Source organism: Hyperolius riggenbachi, chromosome 11 (assembly GCF_040937935.1).
Source record: "Hyperolius riggenbachi isolate aHypRig1 chromosome 11, aHypRig1.pri, whole genome shotgun sequence".
NCBI lineage: Eukaryota > Metazoa > Chordata > Amphibia > Anura > Hyperoliidae > Hyperolius > Hyperolius riggenbachi.
This window is the reverse complement of record NC_090656.1, coordinates 12,477,082-12,504,475: the sequence shown is the minus strand read 5'-3', so window position 1 is coordinate 12,504,475 and position 27,394 is coordinate 12,477,082. Positions and strand designations below refer to the sequence as shown.

At 46.6% G+C, this 27,394-nt stretch overlaps 1 protein-coding gene across 1 annotated transcript in view; it reads left to right on the top strand.

Moving 5' to 3' along the window:
• Nucleotides 1-27,118, top strand: part of LOC137538374 (EP-cadherin-like) — a 98,744-nt gene extending 71,626 nt beyond the window's left edge. The window contains exons 10-16 of the mRNA XM_068260497.1: nucleotides 880-1,124; nucleotides 10,148-10,290; nucleotides 13,499-13,723; nucleotides 15,184-15,396; nucleotides 17,424-17,554; nucleotides 17,637-17,777; nucleotides 26,008-27,118. Of these exons, the coding sequence (XP_068116598.1) occupies nucleotides 880-1,124; nucleotides 10,148-10,290; nucleotides 13,499-13,723; nucleotides 15,184-15,396; nucleotides 17,424-17,554; nucleotides 17,637-17,777; nucleotides 26,008-26,214 (1,305 nt within the window). The 3' untranslated portion in view covers nucleotides 26,215-27,118. The remainder of the gene's footprint in view (nucleotides 1-879; nucleotides 1,125-10,147; nucleotides 10,291-13,498; nucleotides 13,724-15,183; nucleotides 15,397-17,423; nucleotides 17,555-17,636; nucleotides 17,778-26,007) is intronic.
• Nucleotides 27,119-27,394: the final 276 nt, after the last annotated feature.

Sequence of the window (27,394 nt, the reverse complement as noted above, 5' to 3'; positions counted from 1 at the left end):
GGGATTGCAGAGTGCAGGGGGACCTTAGGGGGGTTTGGGATAGCTACAGAGGCTGGGCTGTATAGGCAGATCCAGCCTCTGTATGCAGATAACATTCTTCAAACCCCCCTCGGGTTCTCTTTAAAAATAAATACTTGCCTATGAAGAAGGAAGGCTCTGGTTCTCATTGGTTGAATTTGTTTGGCCCTCCCCTGCAGCCTCCGGGAGTACTAGTTTGCCAGAGTATGTCCGGAGATGTGCAGATCCATACTGCGAACGTGAGTTTGCGCATGAGCAGTATGGATGCACTCCCCAAGCCTTCTGAGGAGTCCCGAAGGTAGGGGACAGAGGACCAGAAAGACTCCCTAGGATTCAGAGAATTCCCTTTTAGTTGAGTCTTATGGTTCCTTTGGGGTTGCTTTAAAGTGCACCAGAGATGAGAGAGAGAAAAAATAAATGCCTACCTGGGGCTTCCTCCAGCCCCATCCACTCAGATCGCTCCCACGCCACCGTCCGCCGCTGCCTGCAGCTCCGATACCTGGTCCCGATACTTCCTCTAGTCACAATCAGTCTGCGCCAGAGAAGTGCGCCCTCCATGTATCTCTCCAGGGGCTGATGGAGAGTTGCGTAGAAAGTGCACTTCAGTTGCGCAGACTGGAGGAAGTAACAGGACCCGAAACCACAGCTGCAGGCAGCGGTGTGGGAAGGATCCGTGCGGATGGGGCTGGCGGAAGCCCCAGGTATATATACATTTTATTTATCTCTGGTTTCCTTTAAGCAGACTTCCTTCCTGAAACAACTCTTTGTATTGTCGCCATGGATACGCAGAGGGGGCAGCTCCCAGTTTAGAGTTGAGGGTCTTGCCGGCCATGTATTGATCTTGTTCTCTGGAACACGCAGGGTCTGGATTATGAAACCAGGAAGCAGTTTGTGCTGCAGATCACAGCGAAGAATGAAGAACCTTTCTCTGTTCCGTTGCCGACATCCACCGCCACCGTCACGGTGTCCGTGGAGGATGTGAATGAAGCTCCGTTCTTTGTCCCCTCGGTCAGCCAGGTGGAGGTTCTGGAGAACCTTCCTCAGGGAGAGAAGATCATCGCTCTGGTGGCTCAGGATCCAGACAAGCAGCAGAATCAAAAGCTCAGGTAAAGCGGACCTAATAAATCGCACCGCATGACTGTTTAACTCTCCTTGCTATAGTAGAAGGGGTTTGATGGTTCTTTTAGGGGCCAAGAACACCTAAACGAGAATTAGACCGCGAGACCAAGAGCAAATGGCGCAGAATCGTTGGGTATAAGGAGAGGAAAGTTTTATATGATTATCTACTCACAAAGTTGGGATGCAGTTACTGCAGCCAATGCAGGGAATTCATAGTCCGCTATGTGCTCTGGGTCCTGCCGGATACTGGAAGATGGCTTTCCTGCGGTTCAATAATTTCCAGAAAACTGTACAGCTATTACCTGACTGATAGAAGGGTGGGGTGTTAACTTCCCTGGCGGTAAGGATAAGTCAGGCTCGTCCATTCCGCGAGGGAGATTTACAATTGCTCTGCTCCGCCAGCTCCACTTTTTTTTCCTTCTGTGGGCTTCCCAAGGACTGATGAATGCCTGTCAGCACATTGCAGCTATCTGGGCTATTTAATGTGCCAACATGTACCCAGGGCCGGTTTAAGCAACAATGGGGCCCCAGGGCAAAATAAACCTGGGGGGCCCCCCCAACAGATACCCCGGAGCAAAAATTGGTATTAAGGGACCTTTTTTGCAGCTGGTATAGTCAGGGTTTGAAGCCCCAATCGGTCGGAGCTCCACATTCTGGCTACCCCGGCTTGCATGGGGGACAAGGGGTTAAAAAGTTTCAGGAGGGGGGACCCCACATAATTAAAAATAAAAAACAAATTCCCACACTCTAAACATAAAAAAAAAAATAGGAAAATAGGAAAAAAATGCCAGGGATCTTCATACAGCCATATTGCGGCTGTATAGCGATCCCTGGCCAAACCGCTGCGGCTGTGTATGGACCCCCTGGAAACCCCGTCAGGAAATTTATTGCTCTTTCTTTTGATACATGTAAAATTACACTACCGTTAGGTACTAAAAGTGACATTTACCGCATTTAAAAGTATACTTTTTTCCTTCGAAACTTTAAAATCGATTTTCTCAAAAACTATAGGGTCTTTTTGAAAAATTGTTTTTTCCTCTTATTCCTAATGATCTCCTTAACATATCCTGCAAATTTAGGGTTTCTAGAATTTAAGGTGGATTTGCTATTAACCATTAGTCGGCTGGTTTTTAAATGTGTATTTATTTTCCTTTGAAACTTTAAAATGGATTTTCTCAGGAACTATAAGGTCGATTTGAAAAAAAATTTTTTCCTCTTGTAGCCACTGGGGGCCCCTACAAGCTCTGGGGCCCTGGGCCAGCTGCCTCCTTTGCCTTAATGGTAGCGCCGGCCCTGCATGTACCCAGCAGTCCTTGGAAAGCCCACATGGAACTGGCGGCATTCCCACCCTCCCTGCAGATCCTCCTGATCCTTCCCACCCTCCCTGCAGATCCCCTGGTGGCGCTGAGTAGAGCATGGGGAGTATTAAGGCTGGTTTATACGGGCTTCTGCCGAGCTTTCGCTCGGCGCCATGGTCAAACGCCGTCGTTTAGACGCTAGCTTTTGAAGGCTTTTAGGAAGCATACAAGGCTAGCCGTTCTGGTCTCTGCTATTGTTTTCTGGTGTTTACTGCCTCTGAAAGCAACATGTTGACTAGATGCAACGTTGGGATCTACCACTTTCAGGAAAGCCTGCAAAAGCCAGCTTTAAACGCTCCCATTCACTTGAATAGGACGGCGGTAGATCCCAAAAAACGCAGCGCACAAACGCCCGTGTGAACCAGCCCTTACTCTCCATCGCATATCCTTCGCCACGTACAGCTTCGGTCTACCAGGACGCAGTTTGATGACCTCACCAATCTGTGTATGGTCAGCCTAATTTACTTAAAGGGAGCCTGATGTGAGAGGGATATGGAGGCTTCCATATCGATTTCCTTGTAAACCATGCCAGTTGCTTTGCAGCCCTGTTGATCTGGCATAAAAACCCTGGAACAAGCGTATGGCTAATCCAGTAAAACCAGAGTTACCTGATTACCTGATCTTCTGTATACTTGTTCAGGGTCTGTGGCTAAAAGTATTAGAGACACAGGATGACTGCAAGGCAACTGGTATTAAATAAATATGGCAGCCTCCATATTCCTCTCACCTCGGGCTCCCTTTTTTAAATTCTTCTCTTGCGTCTCCAACAATTTATGGCTTACCCCAGCTTTCTTTCTTTGCAACAATGGAAGTAAAGACAATGGCCTCAATTCACTAAGCTTATCTCCTGTCTTTAATAACGTTATTAGAGTTATCACCATGGTGAGGCAAGTCCTATTCAGGAAACCTTTTACCTCAGGCAAACCTAAAGTTAACTCTTCTGTCTTAAAGAAAACCTGAACTGAACATAAAAAGTCAAAATAAACATACACAAGTCATACTTGCCTCCTGTGTAGTCTACTCCTCAGTGTCTTTCTCCTGTCCCGCGTCCTGTTTGTTCACTGTGATCAAGGGAATTCTCAGTCCTCTATTTTGAAAATGGCCATTACTCCATAACAGCTTTCTGGTCAGCACATTGTTAAACTGTAACATCGCCCACTTGAGCCATAGGGAAACATGGACACATCAGTTCTCCTCTCAGCTATAACTGACAGCAACTGATATTTTACTGACAGCAACTGATATATTTCAGTTCTGACAAAATATTGTCAGAACTGGAAGGGATTATTGTCAGAAGAAAATGGTGAGCTTCTGAGAGGAACTGATGGCAAGGTAACTATGTAATGTTCATTTGAAGTAACCTCATGTGTTTATTTTAAATAATTTTACTCAGTACAGGTTCTCTTTAAAGTTAACTCTTCAATCCTTAAAACTCCAGAATTCTAAAGTTAGACAGTCTGTTAATTGTGCATGGAAATAACTACAAAGGAGGAAACTTAAAGAGGAACTCCAGTGAACATTTTTAATGTTGGCTGGTGATGTAGCTGCTGCATGGTTTCTGGCAGTTGGAAACAGCTGTAAACAGCGATTTCCCACAATACAAGGTTCAGACGGGAAACTGCCAAAAGTTCAATCTTTTCTTGTGGGAGGGGTTTCACCACAATATCAGTCATACAGCGCCCCCTGATGGTCTGTTTGTGAAAAGGAATAGATTTCTCATGTAAAAGGGGGTATCCGCTACTGATTGCGATAAAGTTCAATTTTTGGTCGGAGTTTCTCTTTAACCACTTCCCGACCGCCCACTACACAGGGGCGGCGGGGAAGTGGAGCCCTGCAGGACGGCCTCACCCACAGAGGCGGCGGTCCATTTAAGGGCATGGGCGGAGCGATCGCGTCATCCGTGACGCGATCCTCCGCCGGCGCCTGTCACCGCTCGCTCGCCGCAACATCCTGCCGGCTATACGGAAGCGCCGGCGGGATGTTAACCCCGCGATCGCCGCATACAAAGTGTATAATACACTTTGTAATGTTTACAAAGTGTATTATACAGGCTGCCTCCTGCCCTGGTGGTCCCAGTGTCCGAGGGACCACCAGGGCAGGCTGCAGCCACCCTAGTCTGCACCCAAGCACACTGATTTCTCCCCCCCCCTGCCCCAGATCGCCCACAGCACCCATCAGACCCCCCCTGCCCACCCCCCAGACCCCTGTTTGCACCCAATCACCCCCCTAATCACCCATCAATCACTCCCTGTCACTATCTGTCAACGCTATTTTTTTTTTATCCCCCCCCCCTGCTCCCTGCCCCCTCCTGATCACCCCCCACCCCTCAGATTCTCCCCAGACCCCCCCCCAGACCACCCCCCCCTGTTTACTGTATGCATCTATCCCCCTGATCACCTGTCAATCACCTGTCAATCACCCGTCAATCACCCATCAATCACCCGTCAATCACCCCCTGACACTGCCACCCATCAATCAGCCCCTAACCTGCCCCTTGCGGGCAATCTGATCACCCACCCACACCAATAGATCGCCCACAGATCCGACATCAGATCACCTCCCAAATCCATTGTTTACATCTATTCTCTCCTCTAAACACCCACTAATTACCCATCAATCACCCATCAATCACCCCCTATCACCACTTGTCACTTTTACCTATCAGATCAGACCCTAATCTGCCCCTTGCGGGCACCCAATCACCCGCCCACACGCTCAGATTGCCCTCTGACCCCCCCTTATCAATTCACCAGTGCATTAATTACATCTGTTCTTCCCTGTAATAACCCACTGATCACCTGTCAATCACCTGCCAATCACCTATCACCCATCAATCACCCCCTGTCACCCCCTGTCACTGCCACCCATCAATCAGCCCCTAACCTGCCCCTTGCGGGCAATCTGATCACCCACCCACACCATTAGATCGCCCGCAAACCCGCCGTCAGATTACCTCCCAAATGTATCGTTTACATCTGTTATCTTCTCTAAACACCCACTAATTACCCATCAATCACCCCCTATCACCACCTGTCACTGTTACCTATCAGATCAGACCCTAATCTGCCCCTTGCGGGCACCCAATCACCCGCCCACACGCTCAGATTGCCCTCAGACCCCCCCCCCCCCCCCCCTTATCAATTCGCCAGTGCATTAATTACATCTGTCCTTCCCTGTAATAACCCACTGATCACCTGTCAATCACCTGCCAATCACCTATCACCCATCAATCACCCCCTGTCACTGCCACCCAACAATCAGCCCCTAACCTGCCCCTTGCGGGCAATCTGATCACCCACACCAATAGATCGCCCGCAGATCCGACATCAGATCACCACCCAAGCGCAGTGTTTCCATCTATTCTCTCCTCTAAACACCCACTAATTACCCATCAATCACCCATCAATCACTCCCTATCACCACCTGTCACTGTTACCTATCAGATCAGACCCTAATCTGCCCCTTGCGGGCACCCAATCGACCGCCTACACGCTCAGATTGCCCTCAGACCCCCCTTATCAATTCGCCAGTGCAATATTTACATCTGTTCTCCCCTGTAATAACCCACTGATTACCTGTCAATCACCTATCAATCACCCATCAATCACCCCCTGTCACTGCCACCCATCAATCACCCCCTGTCACTGCCACCCATCAATCACCCGCTGTCACTGCCACCCATCAATCAGCCCCTAACCTGCCCCTTGCGGGCAAACTGATCACCCACCCACACCAATAGATCGCCCGCAGATCCGACATCAGATCACCACCCAAGCGCAGTGTTTCCATCTATTCTCTACCCTAAACACCCACTAATTACCCATCAATCACCCCCTGTCACTGCTACCTATCAGATTAGACCCCTATCTGCCCCTAGGGCACTCAATCACCCGCCCACACCCTCAGAATGCCCTCAGACCCCAGCCCTGATCACCTCGCCAGTGCATTGCTTGCATCCATTCCCCCCTCTAATCACACCTTGAGACACCCATCAATCACCTCCTGTCACCCCCTAGCACACCTACCCATCAGATCAGGCCCCAATTTGCCCCGTGTGGGCTCCTGATCACTCGGCCAAACCCTCAGACCCCCTTCCGATCACCTCCCCAGTGCATGGATTGCATCTATTTTCCCCTCTAACCACCCCCTGAGACACCCATCAATCACCTCCTGTCACCCCCCTAGCACTCCTATCCATCAGATCAGGCCCAATACAACCTGTCATCTAAAAGGCCACCCTGCTTATGACCGGTTCCACAAAATTCGCCCCCTCATAGACCACCTGTCATCAAAATTTGCAGATGCTTATACCCCTGAACAGTCATTTTGAGACATTTGGTTTCCAGACTACTCACGGTTTTGGGCCTGTAAAATGCCAGGGCGGTATAGGAACCCCACAAGTGACCCCATTTTAGAAAAAAAGACACCCCAAGGTATTATGTTAGGTGTATGACGAGTTCATAGAAGATTTAATTTTTTGTCAAAAGTTAGCGGAAATTAATTTTTATTGGTTTTTTTTCACAAAGTGTCATTTTTCACTAACTTGTGACAAAAAATAAAATCTTCTATGAACTCGCCATACACCTAACGGAATACCTTGGGGTGTCTTCTTTCTAAAATGGGGTCACTTGTGGGGTTCCTATACTGCCCTGGCATTTTAGGGGCCCTAAACCGCGAGGAGTAGTCTAGAAAACAAATGCTTCAAAATGACCTGTGAATAGGACGTTGGGCCCCTTAGCGCACCTAGGCTGCAAAAAAGTGTCACACATGTGGTACCGCCGTACTCAGGAAAAGTAGTATAATGTGTTTTGGGGTGTATTTTTACACATACCCATGCTGGGTGGGAGAAATTTCTATGTAAATGGACAATTGTGTGTAAAAAAATCAAACAATTGTCATTTACAGAGATATTTCTCCCACTTAGCATGGGTATGTGTAAAAATACACCCCAAAACGCATTATACTACTTCTCCTGAGTACAGCGGTACCACATGTGTGGCACTTTTTTACACCCTAAGTACGCTAAGGGGCCCAAAGTCCAATTTAGGATTTCACAGGTCATTTTGCGACATTTGGTTTCAAGACTACTCCTCACGGTTTAGGGCCCCTAAAATGCCAGGGCAGTATAGGAACCCCACAAATGACCCCATTCTAGAAAGAAGACACCCAAAGGTATTCCGTACGGAGTATGGTGAGTTCATAGAAGATTTTATTTTTTGTCACAAGTTAGCGGAAAATGACACTTTGTGAAAAAAAACTATTAAAATCAATTTCCGCTAACTTGTGACAAAAAAATAAAATCTTCTATGAACTCACCATACTCCTAACGGAATACCTTGGGGTGTCTTCTTTCTAAAATGGGGTCATTAGTGGGGTTCCTATACTGCCCTGGCATTTTAGGGGCCCTAAACCGTGAGGAGTAGTCTTGAAACAAAAATGACCTGTGAAATCCTAAAGGTACTCATTGGACTTTGGGCCCCTTAGTGCAGTTAGGGTGCAAAAAAGTGCCACACATGTGGTATCGCCGTACTCGGGAGAAGTAGTACAATGTGTTTTGGGGTGTATTTTTACACATACCCATGCTGGGTGGGAGAAATACCTCTGTAAATGACAATCTTTTGATTTTTTTACACACAATTGTCCATTTACAGAGGTATTTCTCCCACCCAGCATGGGTATGTGTAAAAATACACCCCAAAACACATTGTACTACTTCTCCCGAGTATGGCGATACCACATGTGTGGCACTTTTTTGCACCCTAACTGCGCTAAAGGGCCCAAAGTCCAATGAGTACCTTTAGGATTTCACAGGTCATTTTGAGAAATTTCGTTTCAAGACTACTCCTCACGGTTTAGGGCCCCTAAAATGCCAGGGCAGTATAGGAACCCCACAAATGACCCCATTTTAGAAAGAAGACACCCCAAGGTATTCCGTTAGGAGTATGGTGAGTTCATAGAAGATTTTATTTTTTGTCAAAAGTTAGCGGAAATTGATTTTAATTGTGTTTTTTCACAAAGTGTCATTTTCCGCTAACTTGTGACAAAAAATAAAATCTTCTATGAACTCGCCATACTACTAACGGAATACCTTGGGGTGTCTTCTTTCTAAAATGGGGTCATTTGTGGGGTTCCTATACTGCCCTGGCATTTTAGGGGCCCTAAACCGTGAGGAGTAGTCTTGAAACGAAATTTCTCAAAATGACCTGTGAAATCCTAAAGGTACTCATTGGACTTTGGGCCCTTTAGCGCAGTTAGGGTGCAAAAAAGTGCCACACATGTGGTATCGCCGTACTCAGGAGAAGTAGTATAATGTGTTTTGTGGTGTATTTTTACACATACCCATGCTGAGTGGGAGAAATATCTCTGTAAATGGACAATTGTGTGTAAAAAAAATTAACAAATTGTCATTTACAGAGATATTTCTCCCACCCAGCATGGGTATGTGTAAAAATACACCCCAAAACACATTATACTACTTCTCCTGAGTACGGCAATACCACATGTGTGGCACTTTTTTGCAGCCTAACTGCGCTAAGGGGTCCAAAGTCCAATGAGCACCTTTAGGCTTTACAGGGGTGCTTACAATTTAGCACCCCCCAAAATGTCAGGACAGTAAACACACCCCACAAATGATCCCATTTTGGAAAGTAGACCCTTCAAGGTATTCAGAGAGGGGCATGGTGAGTCCGTGGCAGATTTCATTTTTTTTTTGTCGCAAGTTAGAAGAAATGGAAACTTTTTTTTTTTTTTTTTTTTCTCACAAAGTGTCATTTTCCGCTTACTTGTGACAAAAAATAATATCTTCTATGAACTCACTATGCCTCTCAGTGAATACTTTGGGATGTCTTCTTTCCAAAATGGGGTCATTTGGGGGGTATTTATACTATCCTGGAATTCTAGCCCCTCATGAAACATGACAGGGGGTCAGAAAAGTCAGAGATGCTTGAAAATGGGAAAATTCACTTTTGGCACCATAGTTTGTAAACGCTATAACTTTTACCCAAACCAATAAATATACACTGAATGGGTTTTTTTTTATCAAAAACATGTTTGTCCACATTTTTCGCGCTGCATGTATACAGAAATTTTACTTTATTTGAAAAATGTCAGCACAGAAAGTTAAAAAAATCATTTTTTTGCCAAAATTCATGTCTTTTTTGATGAATATAATAAAAAGTAAAAATCGCAGGAGCAATCAAATAGCATCAAAAGAAAGCTTTATTAGTGACAAGAAAAGGAGCCAAAATTCATTTAGGTGGTAGGTTGTATGAGCGAGCAATAAACCGTGAAAGCTGCAGTGGTCTGAATGGAAAAAAAGTGGCCGGTCCTTAAGGGGTAGAAAGCCCTAGGTCCTCAAGTGGTTAAGGAATGGAGAGATAAGATAACTCTCACATGTGGAGGTAAGTTTTCTCTTGCCTTATTATCTCCAGCATGATCTTAGTGAATTGAGGCCAATGTTCCCAGTACAAATCATATTGCACACAATTAGAGCGCACTGGTGGGATTTGAATGATAAGATCAGTAAGTTTGCTATCGGTAGAAAGTGAGCTCTAGTAGAAGCGGATTGAAGAGTCTCATGGGAATGTGGCCCTTACCTGCCCCTTCCTTCGGTCCCTTATGATTCTGAGTTTGTTTTTGTTTCTCACCTTTAGATACAGAATTGGGAATGATCCTGCCAAGTGGGTTACTGTGAATGAAGATACCGGCATAGTCACCAGCAATGGCAACCTGGACAGAGAGTCAGACTACGTCCGGAATAACACCTACACAATAATAGTCATGGTGATCGATGACGGTACGCCTAGTCCTTCCACGGCAGAATCTGGTCATGCATCAGTCTCTAGCAGTGTCCTCTAGTGTGAACAGGCCCATGTAGAGCATTGTACCTCTATACAAAGGCCAATATTGGAGAACCTTTTGTGAGGCTTGTTTTGTCAGGTACCCCTTAAGGCCTGGAACCCACTGAAATCCGCAAACGCAAAACGCAGCCGCTAGCGTTTTGCCTGAGCGGTTTGCAAGCGGATTCATGCGAGTTTTCGGTCGCGTTTTGCAACAGTGTATTTTTTTCCTCTGCGGTTGTGTAGCGTTTTGCGTTTCGCGTTTTTATCCTGATTGGTCCTGTGAATTCTTTTTAATTTTGTTAGTGTGCTGAACCGCAAAACGCTAGCAAAACCGCTCAGTTTAGGTTTTGCTGAGCGTTTCTGCTAGCGTTTCAATACTTTACATTGAAGCGCTAACGCTCCCAAAATGCTGCAGGTCCTGCGTTTGCGTTTCTGGGAAACGCAAACGCTCCTGTGGAAGTTGCCCCATCCATTAACATTAGCCCAGCGTTTTGGCAAACTGCTAGCGTATCGCAGTGCTGCCAAAACGCTGCCAAAAGCGCTCCTGTGGGTTCCAGCCCTAATAGTGTACCTGGGATGGGGCCTGAACGAGGAACTCCAGTGAAAATAATGTAATAAAAGTGCTTCATTTTTACAATAATTATGTATAAATTATTTAGTCAGTGTTTGCCCATTGTCAAATATTTTAAATCCCTGATTTACATTCTGACATTTATCACATGGTGACATTTTTACTGCTGGCAGGTGATGTAGCTGCTGCTTGCTGTTTTGGCAGTTGGAAACAGCTGTAAACAGCTATTTCCCACAATGCAGCAAGGTGCACAGACAGGAGACTGCCAGGAGTACATACTCAGTTTCTTTGTGGGAGGGGTTTCACCACAATATCAGCCATAAAGCGCCCCCTGATGGTCTGTTTGTGAAAAGGAATAGATTTCTCATGTAAAAGGGGGTATCAGCTACTGATTGGGATAAAGTTCAATTCTTGGTCGGAGTTTCTTTAACCTTCCTGGCGGTAAGCCCGAACTGAGTTCGGGCTATGCCGCCGGAAGGCACCGCTCAGGCCCCGCTGGGCCGATTTGCATAATTTTTTTTTTTTGCTGCACGCAGCTAGCACTTTGCTAGCTGCGTGCAGTGCCCGATCGCCGCCGCTACCCGCCGATCCGCCGCAATTCCTCTCGCCGCGGCCGCCCCCCCCCCCAGACCCCGTGCGCTGCCTGGCCAATCAGTGCCAGGCAGCGCTATGGGGCAGATCGGAGTCCCCTCTGACGTCACGACGTCGGTGACGTCATCCCGCCCGTCGCCATGGCGACGGGGGAAGCCCTCCAGGAGATCCCGTTCTTTCAACGGGATCTCCGGATCTCCGATCGCCGGCGGCGATCGGAGGGGCTGGGGGGATGCCGCTGAGCAGCGGCTATCATGTAGCGAGACTTTGTCTCGCTACATGAAAAAAAAAAAAAAAAATTTTAAAAAAAAGATTTGCTGCCCCCTGGCGATTTTTTTTTTTTTGCAAACCGCCAGGAGGGTTAATAAAAAAAAAAAAAATTATTATATATACACTTTGGGCTTCCTCCAACCCCCTCCAGGCTTATTGCTCACATGCTGTCATCGTCGTCCTTCTCGTTTGCCCGCAATTAGCCCTAGTAACTCTTTCAGTCGGAGCCAGTTGGCGCAGTCCAGCCAAGCGCACTCCCGTCGCTGTGAGCATTCTGCGCAGTAGTACGGAGCAGACGCAGAAACATGCCGGGCCGCACATCCGCAGTTAGGCCCAGACCGGAGGACTTTCTGGGGCCGGTTGCAGACAAACGAGGATGGCGTAGGAGTGGTGAGCCAGGAGGGGGCTGGAGGAAGCCCCAGGTGTGTGTATTATTTAAGTCCCCATCTCAGGTTTCCTTTAAGTGAATGGGCACCACTTTGAATTCTATGTATAGGTAGTCCCCAGTTAACGAACAAGATGGGGACTGTGGATTTGTTCTTAAACTGAATCCGTTCTTATGCTGGGAATACACGGGTCGACCTGGAGGCTCGATTAGCCGCCGGATCGACCCCCGCCCACGTCCGGATCGATTCCCGCTCGCCCCAGCGGGTGCTCCTCATCTTCCGCTCGACTCCCCGCTATTGTCCTCCCGCGGGGATCAAGCGTGGTCATCGGACTTGTCGGAAATTATCAATCCAGCCATCAGCGGCTCGATAAGGAATAATCGCACCGTGTATGCCCAGCATTAAGTTTAAATGCTGTTCCACCTGTGTCCCCCTAGAATTTCTCTGTGCCCCCCATGCTTCCTCTACACCTTCCTTTGCCTCCAGTGTCCCTCTCTGCTTCCACTGTGTCTCTATTTGCCTCTTTCTATCTTCATTTGTACCACCTTGTGTCCCCCTGTGCCTTGCTGTGTCGCCTATACATTATTATGCCCCCCTGTGCCTCCTCCTTGTCCTCTTGTGCCGCTTTTGTCTCCCCCTGTACATTATGCCGCCTCCTTGTCTCCCCCCCCCCCCCTTGTGCCTCCTCCGTGTCCCCCCCCCCCTTGTGCTTGCTTCCTTTCACCCCCCCCCCCCCCTTCTGCTTGCTTCGTGTTCACCCTTCTGTGCCTCCTTCGTGTGTCTCCTTTGTGTGCCCCCTCTGCCTCCTTTGTATGCCCCGCCGCCTGTGCCTGCTTTTGTCTCTCTCTGTGTCCTCCGTGTCCTTTTCCTCCTGGTTCCCCCATCCTGCACTACCGTAGTGTCATGTAAGCTACTCCCCTCCATGCTGGAGTCCATTGCCGGGCGACCTTCCTTTCTGCTTACAGCTCACACTAGCGCCCGGCATTTCCTCCTGCATGACTTGTAATCACACGCGGCTTGCAGTATGTGATGCCGGATGCTAGAGTGAGCTGCAAGCAGTGCGGAGGGGAGTAGATTACAAATGCTTTCTTTTCAGGCCCCCGGCATGCAGGACGGGGTCACAGGGGAGTCCCCAACTTCACGTGGCGGGTTGTTTGTAAGTCGGGGACTACCTGTATATTCCTAGCCATTCAGACTTGTGTGCTGCATGGAACTGTTTGACTGCCCCAGTTTCATACAAATTGCATGAAGCTTGGATGTTAGAAAAATACACATACCCATAAATGAGGCGCAAGTGATTCTGTCTGCTCAATGCTTTAATGATTTCTACTGTATTCTCCACAGGTATTCCCTTTGCCACTGGGACAGGTACTCTTCTCCTGCGTGTGCTGGATGTCAATGACAATGGTCCTGTCCCCAATCCACGTGCCTTCTACATGTGTTCCCACAACCCGGAACCACAGGAGCTGGCAATCACTGATGCCGACCTTCCGCCGAACACTTCTCCTTTTAGAGTTGAGCTGTCACACGGCTCCGACTTGTCCTGGGAAGCGGAGATGACTGGAATAGGTGATTACACTCGGCAGGGGTGGGCAGCCATGAATAGTATAGATCTTAAGAATAGTAACCGCACCACCTCCCAGGCTGAGGGGTGACATGAAACCGATCACAATCTGTGGTGGTGCTGCCGCTGCCCGCATACATTACCTGCTCCGCCGGCGGGTGTCACCGCTGTCTTCTCCGCTGGGTTCCGGCTAGCTTCATTTCCTGTCCGGGGAGGTTTACAGTAGAGGGAGCGCTGCTGTTTAAACTTCCTGCTGGGACAGGAAGAAGTGGAGGCAAGCCTGCCGGACTCTGAGCGCAGCGCGGAGACGGAGCAGCGGTGACAGCGGGGATACGCGCCGGCCGGAACAGGTAAAGTATTGCCGATGTATATGACGTCGGTTGTCGGGCATTTGAATGCCGCCATCACCGCACTCCCGACCCGCCGGTGATCGAGAAAAATCTTCCGGAAGGGTCGGCGGGAATCGACGGGAACGATTGATTTCGGGCGCAAATGATCGTTCTGTCAGCGTTTGCGCAACGATTTCACAGCAGATTCGATCACAGTGATAGAATCTGCTGTATATCAGCGGGAAAATCGTTCGGTGTATGGGCCCCTTTAGTCTAGTCTAGTCTAGTCGCAGATGATCAAGAAGAGTCTTTCCGATATAAATTTTTGTTCCAGTTTTGAACATGGCTTGGAGCTGTGCAGATCCAAACCGATGGCAACCAAATTAGAATTTTCGATCAAGTCAGAAAAATTTGCCATTTTATTGATTTTCTCCAATTATGGTTATTTGTAATGGTGACTCTGTCATCTATTCCTTATGGCCATTAGGATTCTTTGTGAGGTCTTCTGAAGGGGTTATGCATGCAGGTGGGTTGCTGAGTCCACTTGACTTGTTCACTATTCTTAAAGGAAACCTAAACTAAGTATATATATATATATATATATATATATATATATATATTTTTTTTCCTCTTAAAATACCAGTTGCCTGACTTCTCCGCTGGGTTCCGGGTTCTGGCTAGCTGATCTGTGTCTCTAATACTTTTAGCCACAGCCCCTGAACAAGCATGCAGATCAGGTGCTCTGACTGAAGTCACACTGGATTAGCTGCATGCTTGTTTCAGGAGTGTGATTCAGCCACTACTGCAGCAAAAGATATCAGCTGGAGGCCAGGCAACTGGTATAGTTTAAAAGGAAATAAATATTGAAGCCTCGCTCGGGGGCTGCAGCAGGAGATTGCCAGGACCCTGGAGGAACGGGGGAAGCCTCTTTAGGATCCAGGGGCTTCCCCCTCCCGAGGTACGTATCACCCAGTGGGATTTTTTTACATTACAGATCCTCTTTAAAAAGTGGGTATTCTGAATAATTTACTGTTTTCTACTTTGTCGTTAAAGTTCCTGTTTGACAGTCATAGTGGATTTACTTGCCGATGTTTAGAGACATTTTGTACTGGTATTTAGTATGGTATCTCGTTTAGCTACCATGACGCTGAAACCCAAAGAGGAGCTGAAGATTGGAACCTATAACTTGTTCATCCGGCTGTACGATGCTCAGGACAGAGATCAAGTCACCGTGATGAACGTCACTATCTGCACCTGTGAGGGCAATATGGCCTGTCAGGACAGAACACTGGACAAGAAAGACGTGCCAATCATCCTGATCATCCTGGGATCCGTTCTGGGGCTGCTGAGTGAGTCTTCCACCGTCCGATGCACTGATTTGTATCCTAACTTTTTTTTTTTCCTGTGGTTTTCTGTGTAGATCAGTAAAGCTGTCTTGGCCTGGAGGTCACCAGGGGGAGCCAAAGTGGTCTGTTATAGTTGGGGTCTATTCTGTTCACAGCGTTTCCCTGTGTCATATCGGGCCATAGTAAGGACTAGCAGTGATTTGCCTGTTGTAGTCACATGTGCACACTTTCATATCAGGCCATAGTGAGGGCTAGCAGTGATTCGTCTGTTGCAGTCACATGGGCACACTTTGCAGTGAGTCTTACCCAGCCCAGCTTCAGAGTCACTCGTGTTCTCAGCAGTGTGGGGGAGCCTTAGTACATCAGACCTTGTGCCCCTATTCTTGTGTCCATTCGCTGAGCTTGAAATGCTGTACAAGCTGCTTGTAGAGACCGCAAGAAACTGAACATTGAGGGAATAATCAATGCTGATGGACTTTGTGAATGGGAATAAAAATGATAAAAATGTTTCCTCATCAGTAATGGTAACATGATCTATTACTAGTCTTGTCTCACAAGAGTAAAGCAGTATAAGATTAGTACAGTTTCTGGGTATTTCTAACCTTCTCCAAAGAGAAAAGACTAAACTCTAACCACACCTTTGATCTCAGAAAACTTCCTCTGTCTGAGGATCTGTAGAGCCCCCCCCCCCCCCCAAATACCTTCCTTACAGATCACTGCCTTTTCCACTGGGATTTTTATTAAGAAGGTACCATATAGGTTTGAATATAAATTGACTCCCCAGTATTGTTAGCTAGGCATGGTGTAGCCAGGTGTCCCCCTGTTTTGCCAGCAGCCTTTACTCTCCTCCCCAGCTCTAGCGCCCTCCGCTCTGGCCGGCATGCCCGTTTTCACTGGCGTTAAGTTCCGGGTCGTGGCTTGATGACGTCGTCAAGCCGGGACCCGACACTTGAGGCAGAGCGAGCGGGGATGCCTGCCAGAGCAGGGGGGGGGGGGGGGGGGGCGCGACTATTGTCGGGGGAACATCAGGAAGGAGAGTCCCCGTCCTCTTCTTCCCCTCAGACTGTCAATAGTGATCACTACTATCGGCCAGCATTCGTAGTGATCAGGAGCCAATTGTGATGGCTACTGATCACTTAAAGCGGAACTGTAGATTTAAAATAAAGTGTTTCGCTTACCTGGGGCTTCCCCAAGCGCCCAGCAGCTGTCCTGTGCCGCTTCTCAACGAGTCTCCGTTCCCCCGCCGTCGCTCGGTCCTGTACCTCGACTTATAAGTTGATGCCTGTGCGGCTCTGGCCAAGCGTATCCTTTCTTCGCGTTCCCCTCTGCAATAGCGGGGAACGCGAAGAAAGGATACGCGTGGCCAGAGCCGCGCAGTGGCCTGGCGGAAAAAACGAAACTAGCTGGCGGCGGGCAAACGGAGGCTCAATGAGGAGCGGCGCGGGACAAGACGGCTGCTGGGGGTTTGTGGAAGCCCCAGGTAAGTGAAACAATGCGTTTATTAAGAATCTACAGTTCCGCTTTAAGGGAGATGACAGCTTAATCTCCCCTCTCAGATGCACATGATCGCTTCGGGAGTGGAAATGGCAGGTGGCGTAAATCCTACGCCGCATCAGGCTTAGACGGCGTAGGGTTTATGCTACGCGGTCCCTAAAAGGAAACAAATATATGGCAGCTTCCATAGGTCTCACATCTCTGGTTCCTTTTAATCCATTACCTGTATGCTTTCGCTCAGCAGTGTGGATTTTACCATTACTGAATGTACTATGTAAAACTGGTCAAAACCCATTACCCCCATCCATTACCCCACATACATACACCCGTGTTTATAACGTTCAATACTGTCCTGCTGTAGATCAGTATCTTAGAGCAAATCCTCCATTCACCAGGGCCTCCTGCAGCTTCGGGTGGCACCATCATTGCTGTCAGATGGTGGAGGAGCTATTTCCGCATTCTCCAGAAGGATGATGGCACAGATTGGTGAACCTGAGTGGGTGGCAGATCATTTACCATCTCTTATTCTTTTGCAGTTCTTATCCTGCTCCTGCTGCTCTTCCTGAGGAGGAAGAAGAAAGAGAAGGAACCGCTGCTGCTTCCTGAAGATGACACCAGAGACAACATCTTCTACTACGGAGAGGAAGGCGGTGGTGAGGAGGACCAGGTGAGGGGGTTGCTGGGATATGGAGGTTTGTAGCTCACAGATAAGTCTCTGCAGCATATTCTAACTATCTTTTCATTGTTAGGACTACGATCTAAGCCAACTCCATCGAGGGCTAGATGCCCGTGTCATGCTGCGGAACGATGTGGTCCCCACACTGATGCCACCACCGATGTACAAACCCCGGCCGTCCAACCCTGATGAGATCGGGAACTTCATTGATGAGGTGAGAAAATCTGGAGATACTGGTCTGTCGTCTTGTATTGGACTCATGCGAAGGTCTTGTACCTGCTGACAGAGTACAAGAAAATAGTTAGCACTGCTGCGAAGACATACACGGTCTGGATGGGGAGTGGTGGTCATATCTGTTGCACTGCTTTCTTTTTAGCTCTGGCATAAATAGCAAAACATCAGAACATAGGAAGTTCCAGCACCACTGTCATCGCTGGTTTATTGGTGCGGCGTCAATGCATACATAGAACAAGCATACATATTCATGAAGTGGACATGCTGATGTGGGTTGGAGTAGCAAAAGCTGGTGGCGGCAGTGCAGCAGCCTGACAGCCGTTTCGCGCAGAGTTGCGCTTCTGTCTACTTGGCACACTGTGTAGAGACCAGATAATCTGACTTTACAAACCAAATCTGGAGTGGGGATAATTCGAGAGAACCTGGATATTCATAGTCTACAAAACCAAATAGAAAAAGTACAGGAGCTGTAAAGTATTGTCTGTTGGGAGGCACACCTAGCGTCCTATTGAAATTCATAGTAAGGGTTGCTGAAGAGGTTGATAAAGCTTTGATGGGCGTGGCTCTCTGCCTCATCTGCACACATTTCTGTGTGGGTGAACCACAGGGTAACCTTCATAGGGCGTGTCTTCTGAGCCATTAACCCTTCACACACAAGCAGCCACCACCACGTGTCTTAAAGTGGAACTGAGATGAAAAACTAACAAATAACTTGTCTATATATCTTATGTAAAGTTACGATAGTTTACAGAGCAAATCTAGCTGCAAACCGCTTCAACAGAATGATTATTTATTCCAGTGATACAATGAGAGCAGCCATATTCTGCTTCTCCTCATTGCACACAGACAAGCTGCTCTGCATCTCCAGCCTGTGAAAACTCCACTCCTCTCTCCGCCCCCTTGCCTCTAAATTCTTTGGCTGGTAATGCTGCCGCCTCCTTCAAGAAAAAACACCTCCCCAGACTGAGCTCCCATGAGCACTTGCTACATGGGTCTCAGAATGCCTAGGCACTGGAGAAGCTTTGGGTGAGGCTTGTTTAGTTTATAGGGAATTAGAGTATTAAAACAAACAAAGAAAGTATTTGGCTTGGGGAATGCCCTATAAACTTTATGTAAGGGGCACAATTATGCACTGAGTAAAAGTTTATCTCAGATCCACTTTAACTGAAACTTACTACATTACAGCATGCGCTGCTGGAAGTCTGAACCTTAAAGGGAACCCAAAGTGAGTGAAATATGGTGGTTGCGATAGTTATTTCATTTTAAACAATACCAGTTGCATGGCAGTCCTGCTGAATTAATTGGCTGCAGTAGTGTCAGAATTACACACCTGAAACAAGCATGCAACAAATTCAGTCAGAGCTCCTGATCTGCATACTTGTTCAGGGTCTAAGGCTTAAAGGGAAACTGAAGTAAGAGGTATACGGAGGCTGCCATATTTATTTCCTTTTAATCAATACCAGTTGCCTGGCAGCCCTGCTGGTGTATTTCTCTGCAGTTGTATCTGAATAACACCAGAAACAAGCATGCAGCTAGTCTTGTCAGATCTGACTTTAAAGTCTGAAACACCTGATCTGCTGCATGCTTGTTCAGGGGCTACGGCTAATGGTATTGGAGGCAGGGGATCAGCAGGGCTGCCAGGCAACTGGTATTGCTTGAAAGCAAATAAACATGGCAGCCTCCATATACCTCTCTCTTCAGTTCCCCTTTAAATTTAGCCAGAGGGCCAACAGGACACCTGAGTAACTGCTGTTGTTCCTTTTAGGAAATTAGTCTGCTTTCATATCCCTCTCACTTAAAATGTGCTTTAAAAATATCTTGCCTAAACAGGAACTTGTATTTTACTGAAAGGCAGCTTCTTCAGAAAGGCAAATTTCCTTAATTTTTTTAATTAGAACATTTCAGAGATTGGGGTTAGTTATTTGGAAATCTTTCCATTGACTGCATGCTAGCGTTGTGTTTCTCACTGTGGACCGGATCTCTTGCCAATAATTATGTGCCATACACAAGCTAGTTTCTTGAGAGGTAGCACCGGCCAAGTTTAAAGCGGATCTGAACTCAGAACTTCCTCTCTGCTCTAAAAGATGCACAACAGCATAATAACCTTTACAGAAAAACATTTTTGTTACACCTGAGCCTAAAATACATCTGCAGTGTTTCTACTTCCTGATTCACAGAAGCAGACATATTAACATCCTGTGCTTTCAAATGGCCTTATCTGCCATCACTGCCACAGGCAGTCATGTGACACAGGGAGAGATCAAATTACAACTTGGGATTAGACACAAATGAGGGGGAATTAAAGGAGAACTGTAGTGAGAGGTAGATAGCGGCTGCCATATTGATTTCCTTTTAAGCAATACTAGTCTGGCTGCCCTGGTGATCCTCTTCCTCTAATACTTTTTGCCCTAGCCCCTGAACAAGCATGCAGCAGATCAGGGGTTTCTGACATTTTTGTCAGAGCTGACAAGATTAGCTGCATGCTTGTTTCTGATGTGATTCTGCAGGCAGATAGTTTAGCAAGGCTGCCAGGTAACTGGTATTGCTTAAAAGGAAATCAATATGGCAGCCTACATATACCTCTCACTACAGTTCTCCTTTAAACAGGCTAAACCCCCTGAATACATACAGGGTGCATTTCTGTTTTCCTTCTGTCCTGTGCAAGAGTTCAGGTCCACTTTAATCCAGCGTGTGTATGTAGCTTTAGACTGAGTATGGGAGTGAATAGATTGTGAGCCCCTCTGGACAGTGACATGACTATTAAAGCGCTGCAGAAGATGTCAGTGCTATATAAATACATGATATGATAGGACATTACACTATTACTATGGTAGGAGCAGATTGTGAGCTCCTCTGAGGACAGTCAGTGACATGACTATGTACTCTGTAAAGTGCTGCAGAAGATGTCAGTGCTATATAAATACATAATAATAATATGGTAGGACATTAGATTATGACTATGGTAGGATTCGATTGTGAGCTCCTCTGAGGACAGTGACATGACTATGTACTCTGTAAAGTGCTGCAGGAGATGTCAGTGCTATATAAATACATAATAATAATATGGTAGGACATCAGACTATGACTATGGTAGGATTAGAGTGTGAGCTCCTCGGAGGACAGTCAATAACATGACTATACTCTGTAATATGCTGCAGACTGTCAGGCAGGCACTCTTCCACCAGCAACTGAAGGTGGTGAATTCACCGCCTGTCGGCTGCTCCCGTCCACCGCCCAGGCACTGTACACAGGCTTGACTGATGCTGCCCAACAGAGACTGAGACCAGATCCCTCAGGCACAATAGCTGGGCCAGGGCTGTACAGACATTTAGGGCAGCATTTTGGGATCGCAGACAATCACCAGCGATTCCCAAAACCGCTTTGCCAATGAAAGTGTGTGGTTAGGAACCCATTATTACAATTAGGGGTAATCGCAGGCAGCATTTTTGAGCGGGTTTGCTCTCAATGCTAAGTATATGAGCACTGCAAAATCGCTTTTCAAATCGATTTTGCAGCACTTTGGTGGGCCGAGCGATTAAGATTTCAATAAACTTTAAAATACCCGGTGTCTAGATTTCTTCCTTCTGTCTTTAGCCCCGCCCCCTAAAAGAGGTCACAGGTGCTTCTCTGGTCATAGAGAAGCACTTATGACTACTTCCTTTAGGGGGCGGGGCTACAGACGGAAGTTGGACACCTGGTAAGTTGTTTTTGTTTAAAAAACAAACACGTAAATCACTAATTCAGCGCTTCGAAGCTTCAGGAAATTGCAAGCACAATCGCATGAGGAATCGCTGCACACAGTGCTGCAGCTATTTTAAAGTGCTGAAACGATTCCTAGTGGGCTCCAGGCCTTAGTCAGCTTGCATGCTGACTACATGCAATGTGGGGGGGGGGGGGAGGCAGGTGTAATGTTGCTGGTCGATGGCTGGTTGGGGGTCGCTGTACAAACGCCAGGTCGTTAACAACCTTCTCAGCCAACTTTAGCTGCCGGGAACTCTATGTAGAGTATTGCGTGCAGCAGGAGTTTTTATCCACCTCCTGGGGGATCCAGATGCAGGCAGCCATTCTCCTTCCTGTCCTCCGAGGCTCTGAATCACTCTGCTGAGATTGCCGTCATTGATCTCACCAGAGTTACAGCACCCCCTGGAGGGCGGAGGTAAAATTGCAGCGCTGGAGCCCAGGGAGGTGAGTGAGAGCAGGGGCTGCTGCAGAGACTCTGGCGGCATGATTTTTTTTTTTCCCCCTGATATTAGGGTCTGAATCCTTTTTTAAAAAAGACCTTAAAATCCCAGAAATAATCATACTGCCAGGGGGTTATTCTACTGTGTGTACGGGACTTTAGAATACCCATCTAAGCTTGATAAAACCATGGCATGTAGATAAATGGTATTAAAGTGGTTTTATCGTCCTTGGAGGGTTTAAAGACCCCAAACACTTAGCTAAGCCATTAACATCTGCATAATGCATGTTACAGCGCCTGGCTGCAGCCTGCAGTATCTGTAACAAGGAGAACACCATAAAGTGGTGTAAATTGAGTAAAGGCATACAGACTAAACAGTCAATTAGTTAGACGTTATTATAGACATTTATAGACTGAGACAATGTGGGGATATTACTCTGCTGATGGATTGCAAGGTGATCTCTCTGGCTTTGGTACAGGGCAGCTCACAGTGCGGTGTCAGCAGAATAACATGTAAAGTCTTTCACACGGGTAGAGCAGATTGCAGTACATTACATGCAATTCATTGCGCACTACTTATCGTGGGGAAGACTTTTCACTAAACTTTAAGCAGAAATACTTCCCTAGACGCCTAAATATAGCACCCTGCGACGGTAGCTGCGATCTCGCATATTAGGGCCCTTTTTTTCTTCCTGAAATTTTCTCCTAAGAGAATTTTTTTTTTCATTTTAGATTTAAAGAGAGCCCGAGGTGGGCTCATATAATTAAAAAAAAACAAAACCTGGGCTACCTGATCCAGGGGGTTGGGCGGATCAGGTAGCCACCATCCCCGCCGCTCCTGAGGCCCGCACTGCTCCACTTTCACTTTCGTGACCTCTAGGGTCACGACGATGGAAAAAGAGATTCTCTCCCAGCATGCAAGGAGGCGGGGAACTGCAGGGGGTGCGGCTAGGGAGAGAGAGAGCTGCCCAATGAGGGGGGGCTCTGTGTCTTCGCTTCCCACTTATAGGGACCCTGAGCAGTAATTACACGGAATTTGGACTAATCTGGAGCTTCCGCCAATTCTTCCAAAAACTAGCAGTAAAGATAGACCACACCCTTTTCTTCACCTGGCTCTGATGCTCTAAGCATTCCTTGTGATATTGTACACCTACAGAAAGAACTCTCTGATCACAACCAATAGGCGTTTACTGTAATACCAGTGCGCGCTATATGTAAAAGTATATAAAATCAATTTACCATTTATTGCACAATCCATGTCATATAATTAACATAAATAATTGTATTAAAATTGGCTTTTACAGGATATTAGAATGTTACACTATGCCTGATGCACGTTTCACAGCCCAAACACAGCTTCTTCAGAGGCTCAACAGGAAATTCATAATCCTACACAATTACTTTCAACCTAGAATGTAAAATTTATCTTCCTCGGTCCGAATTCCGATTTGAGTTTCCGAACGGAAATCTGTACGTGGAAATCAGAATTCCATGAAAAACCAGATTACTGAGACTACGAAATTTTAAGATGATCACAAGACTTGGAAGTATTAATCGTAAAAATAGAATTAGCCTAACTTACAGTAACAATCAGCAGAAATTGAAGACACTTGTGTGTGGAATTCCAACGAAAATTGGCACTTCCGACCATCCCTACATGGCCCAATCCCCAGTGTCTCTCTCCCACCAGGTTGCATATTGAAATAGCCAATTTTTATATACCAGTAATTGTTCACGTTAACAGTATATTCTAGCGTATAAGACTTTTTAACCCTTGAAAATTTTCCAAAAAGTCGGGGATCGTCTTTTTTTATACGATGGGTGTCCTTGATGCCGGGTGATGCGCAATACTGATATACGAAGCACGTAAGTGACATGCTGATGTCTACGCGTTGCTGATACGTGATGCGCGATATGCTGATGTTTAATTACCGGGTGCTGGAGATTTGGTGGTCGCCGCATATGCTGTGGGGCGGGGGGGGGGGGGGGGGGGGAATCTCACCGCTTACGCTGCAAGGTCTGAGACACCCAGGGTATGGAAGAAAGAGATCACCCTGTGCCCATAAGACACGCCTCTTCCACCAGTCTGGCCCGCCCTATCCTGTTACCGCCTCTCCGATCTCGCTGCTGAGGACTGTAGTGAAGCGGCGCAGGCTCACATGTGTGAGATCTGAGAGGCAGAGAAGGAGGTAAATGGAATACAAGGGCGGGGCCAGAAGGGTGAAAGAGGCGTGTTTTATGTGTACAGCACTATCTATTCTTCCATACCGCTCATATACAAAGGGAGACGGGAAGAGCTGATCAATCCAACCAGTCATTCACCGGTATACTGTTATATACTGGGTACCACATACAGTACAGCACCAGTATCTGTTCATACACTGCACCAGTATGTTTTTTTTTTTTAATTTTTACTTGGTGTGTGTTGGAAGAGGGGTCGTCTTATACGGCGAGTATATCCCAAACAATATTTTAACTGGAAAAGTTGGGGGGTCGTCTTATACGCCGGAATATACGGTATATGAAATGGAACGTGCAATAAACCGTGAATTGACTTTATATACCTAAAGGTCCTTATTCAATTTACTTTTTCTCCGAAGCTTTTTTTTTTTTTTCCTCTTGGGTGATATTTTAACATCTGGGCCGATATGCAATTAACTTTTTTTTCTCCTCCGGTTTCTCCAAGGTGATATTTTAAAAACTTGTCAGTAAAATGCCCTTTAACCTTCCTGGCGGTAAGCCCGAGCTCAGCTCGGGCTATGCCGCGCAGGAAGATATCTCAGCCCCTGGTGGGGCGATTCGCCCCATTTTAAAGTGCTGTGCGCGCAGCTAGCACTTTGCTAGCCGCACGCACAGCTTGATCGCCGCCGCTCTGCGGCGATCGCCCGCACGCAGCGGCGGAAGAGGTCCCCCGCCAGAGCCCTGCGCTGCCCGGACCAATGAGTTCCAGGCAGCGCAATGGGCTGGATCTGAGGCATCTGACGTCCATGACTTAATTTCGATCGTCACCATGGCGACAGGAGAAGCCAAACAGGGGTACACGTTATATACGCGTTCCCCTGTTTGCTATTGATGCCGGCGACGATCGCACTAGAGGGACACATGCGCCCTCTAGTGGTGTTTCATGTAGCTACCACTCTGGTAGCTTTACATGAAATAAAAACCAAAAAAAAACAGATTTCTGCCCATTTGGCATAAAAAATCAACCGCCAGGAGGGTTAAGCCACCAGAAGCAAGAAAATACTCAAAATTTTTGATAGTATCTTTTCACCCACTTTTTGGTACTTTATCAGTTGAAAAGTGCTGGGAAGTTCTTTTAATTCAAACACGGAAAATTCTCCTAGGAGATAACTCCGGTGAAAAGCTGGATTGCATAAGACCCCTGGTCAATAGAATACCTTTTTAAGCCATTAACAAGCAAGAAAATATTCGGAATAATTTTGACAGGACTTTTCCACTTATTTGGTACCTTTTTTAACTATACAGTGCTGAAGTTATTTTAAACAAAGATGAAAAATCAGCTTCAAGGAGAAAACGTGAGAAAAGTGAATGGCATGAGGGCAGTAAAGTATGCTGGTGTTGGGGTAAACTCCTATCGGTTACTATCCATTTTGGGGTTTTGTTTGTCTTTGAGGGGTGTACACCTGTGAGGAGATAGTTTCATACTTTGGTGCCTTTTTTGTGGTTGATCCTTATAATATGTAGCCAGGAAGGGCAGTTCTCCTGCTGATCGGAGCAGTGAAGTCCTAACTCTGAATATCTGGTCTTTGCCACGGAGGGTTAAGCCTCTTCGAGTCAATTTCCTGAGAGTGGACATTGAGTTGTCCAGACTTGACTCTGACAGGAAGCTGCTTAATGGATTCTCTACCTCATTAACAGCAAAAATGACTTCAGAAAAAGCTGACAGAACATTATGGGCCTATTATTCTGCCTCCTGGAACCCTTTAGTCCTATTTCTGTGTTTGCCCATTAACAGTTTACAAGCTTTGACTTTAATCTAATCTGTATTGTAATTTGTTTCTCATTAAAGAACCTGATGGCTGCCGACCAGGACCCCACAGCTCCGCCCTACGACTCTCTCCTGGTCTTTGACTACGAAGGCAGCGGCTCCGAAGCAGCCTCCCTCAGCTCGCTGACCTCCTCCAACTCCTCCGACGACCAGGACTACGACTGCCTGAGCGAATGGGGGCCGCGCTTCCGGAAACTGGCAGACATGTATGGAGGAGATGAAGACTAAAGTCTAGGAAGGGACAGCTTGACTTGTCCAAACCAGAACTTCTACCACAAAGCCTTAAACGCTGGTCCATTTCTTTTCTTTAATAAGTTCTGAAGAATCTTACTTTGAACATATGGCTTCTGAATATGTAATTTTTGATTTACAACTCTCAAATCCTTAACCAACCGTTGACTTGATGCTACCAAAGATCTGCCAGATTCGGAGCCTGCGAGAAACGGTGATATGAGGCCTTGGAGCTGCCTTATAAGCAGGAGTGGGCCATGCTTGCCTTTCTTGGAGTACTGCAAAGACTCCATACAGATGTTTTTGTTTTCTTCAGTCCTTTTTTGAAATGAATGTTAGCCATACATGCCAGGGCTTGGAGTTGTCAGAACTTTATATTTGTATGCGTCAGTCACATTTTTGTTTTAACTTTGATTTTCTCCTATGTTCCTCAATTTGTTGAGGTGCTCCTGGATGTTATCTGTAGATGAATACAAACCTTTTTACCTTTTTTATTTGGTTTGAGTTTGTGCGCCAAAGTTTTCAAAGATCTTTTGAAGGCTTTCTGAAGTCTGTTTGGATGTTAGGTTTTCTGCATGAAATAAGTCTGTACACTGGAAATACTGGGCTTCGATGAAGCAAATCACTGGATCTCCCAAACGACCTTCGCCACAGTCCGTAAACAGGAGGATCTATGTTATTTCATCCCTTTTTGAAAGAAGAAAAATCTGCGCCTTTTTTCCCCCCTCATTCACACCACTTTTGAAAGTTTGGGTTCTTATCGCAGGTTTTTGTATTCTTTATTTGTTAATGTTATTTATAGGAATAAACTTTTTGTACTTCATGTTAAAGCCTAAGACAAAAAGATGATTGTAAAAATGCCCAAATTCATTTTATTAAAGGTTTGTGTTTTTTGTTCTGACTGATGTTCACTGAGAATTTATGTAAGGAGGGGCACTGCTTCTGCTGAAGATCATTGGAAGGACGCATGCTTTTAGGGTGGAATATTGTGGGGAGGGCGTGGCTTCATTGCTGGAAGGGGTGTGGTCCTAGAGCGCCTGGGAAATTTGGTGTGCTGAAAAAGGATGGTCTGAGATGCTGATGATTTCAGGTTGCATGCAGATTTCATGCAAACTACAGCTTGGAACATTACCGATCAATATGGACAGGAAGTGCAAGCTGCATACAATTTGTATTA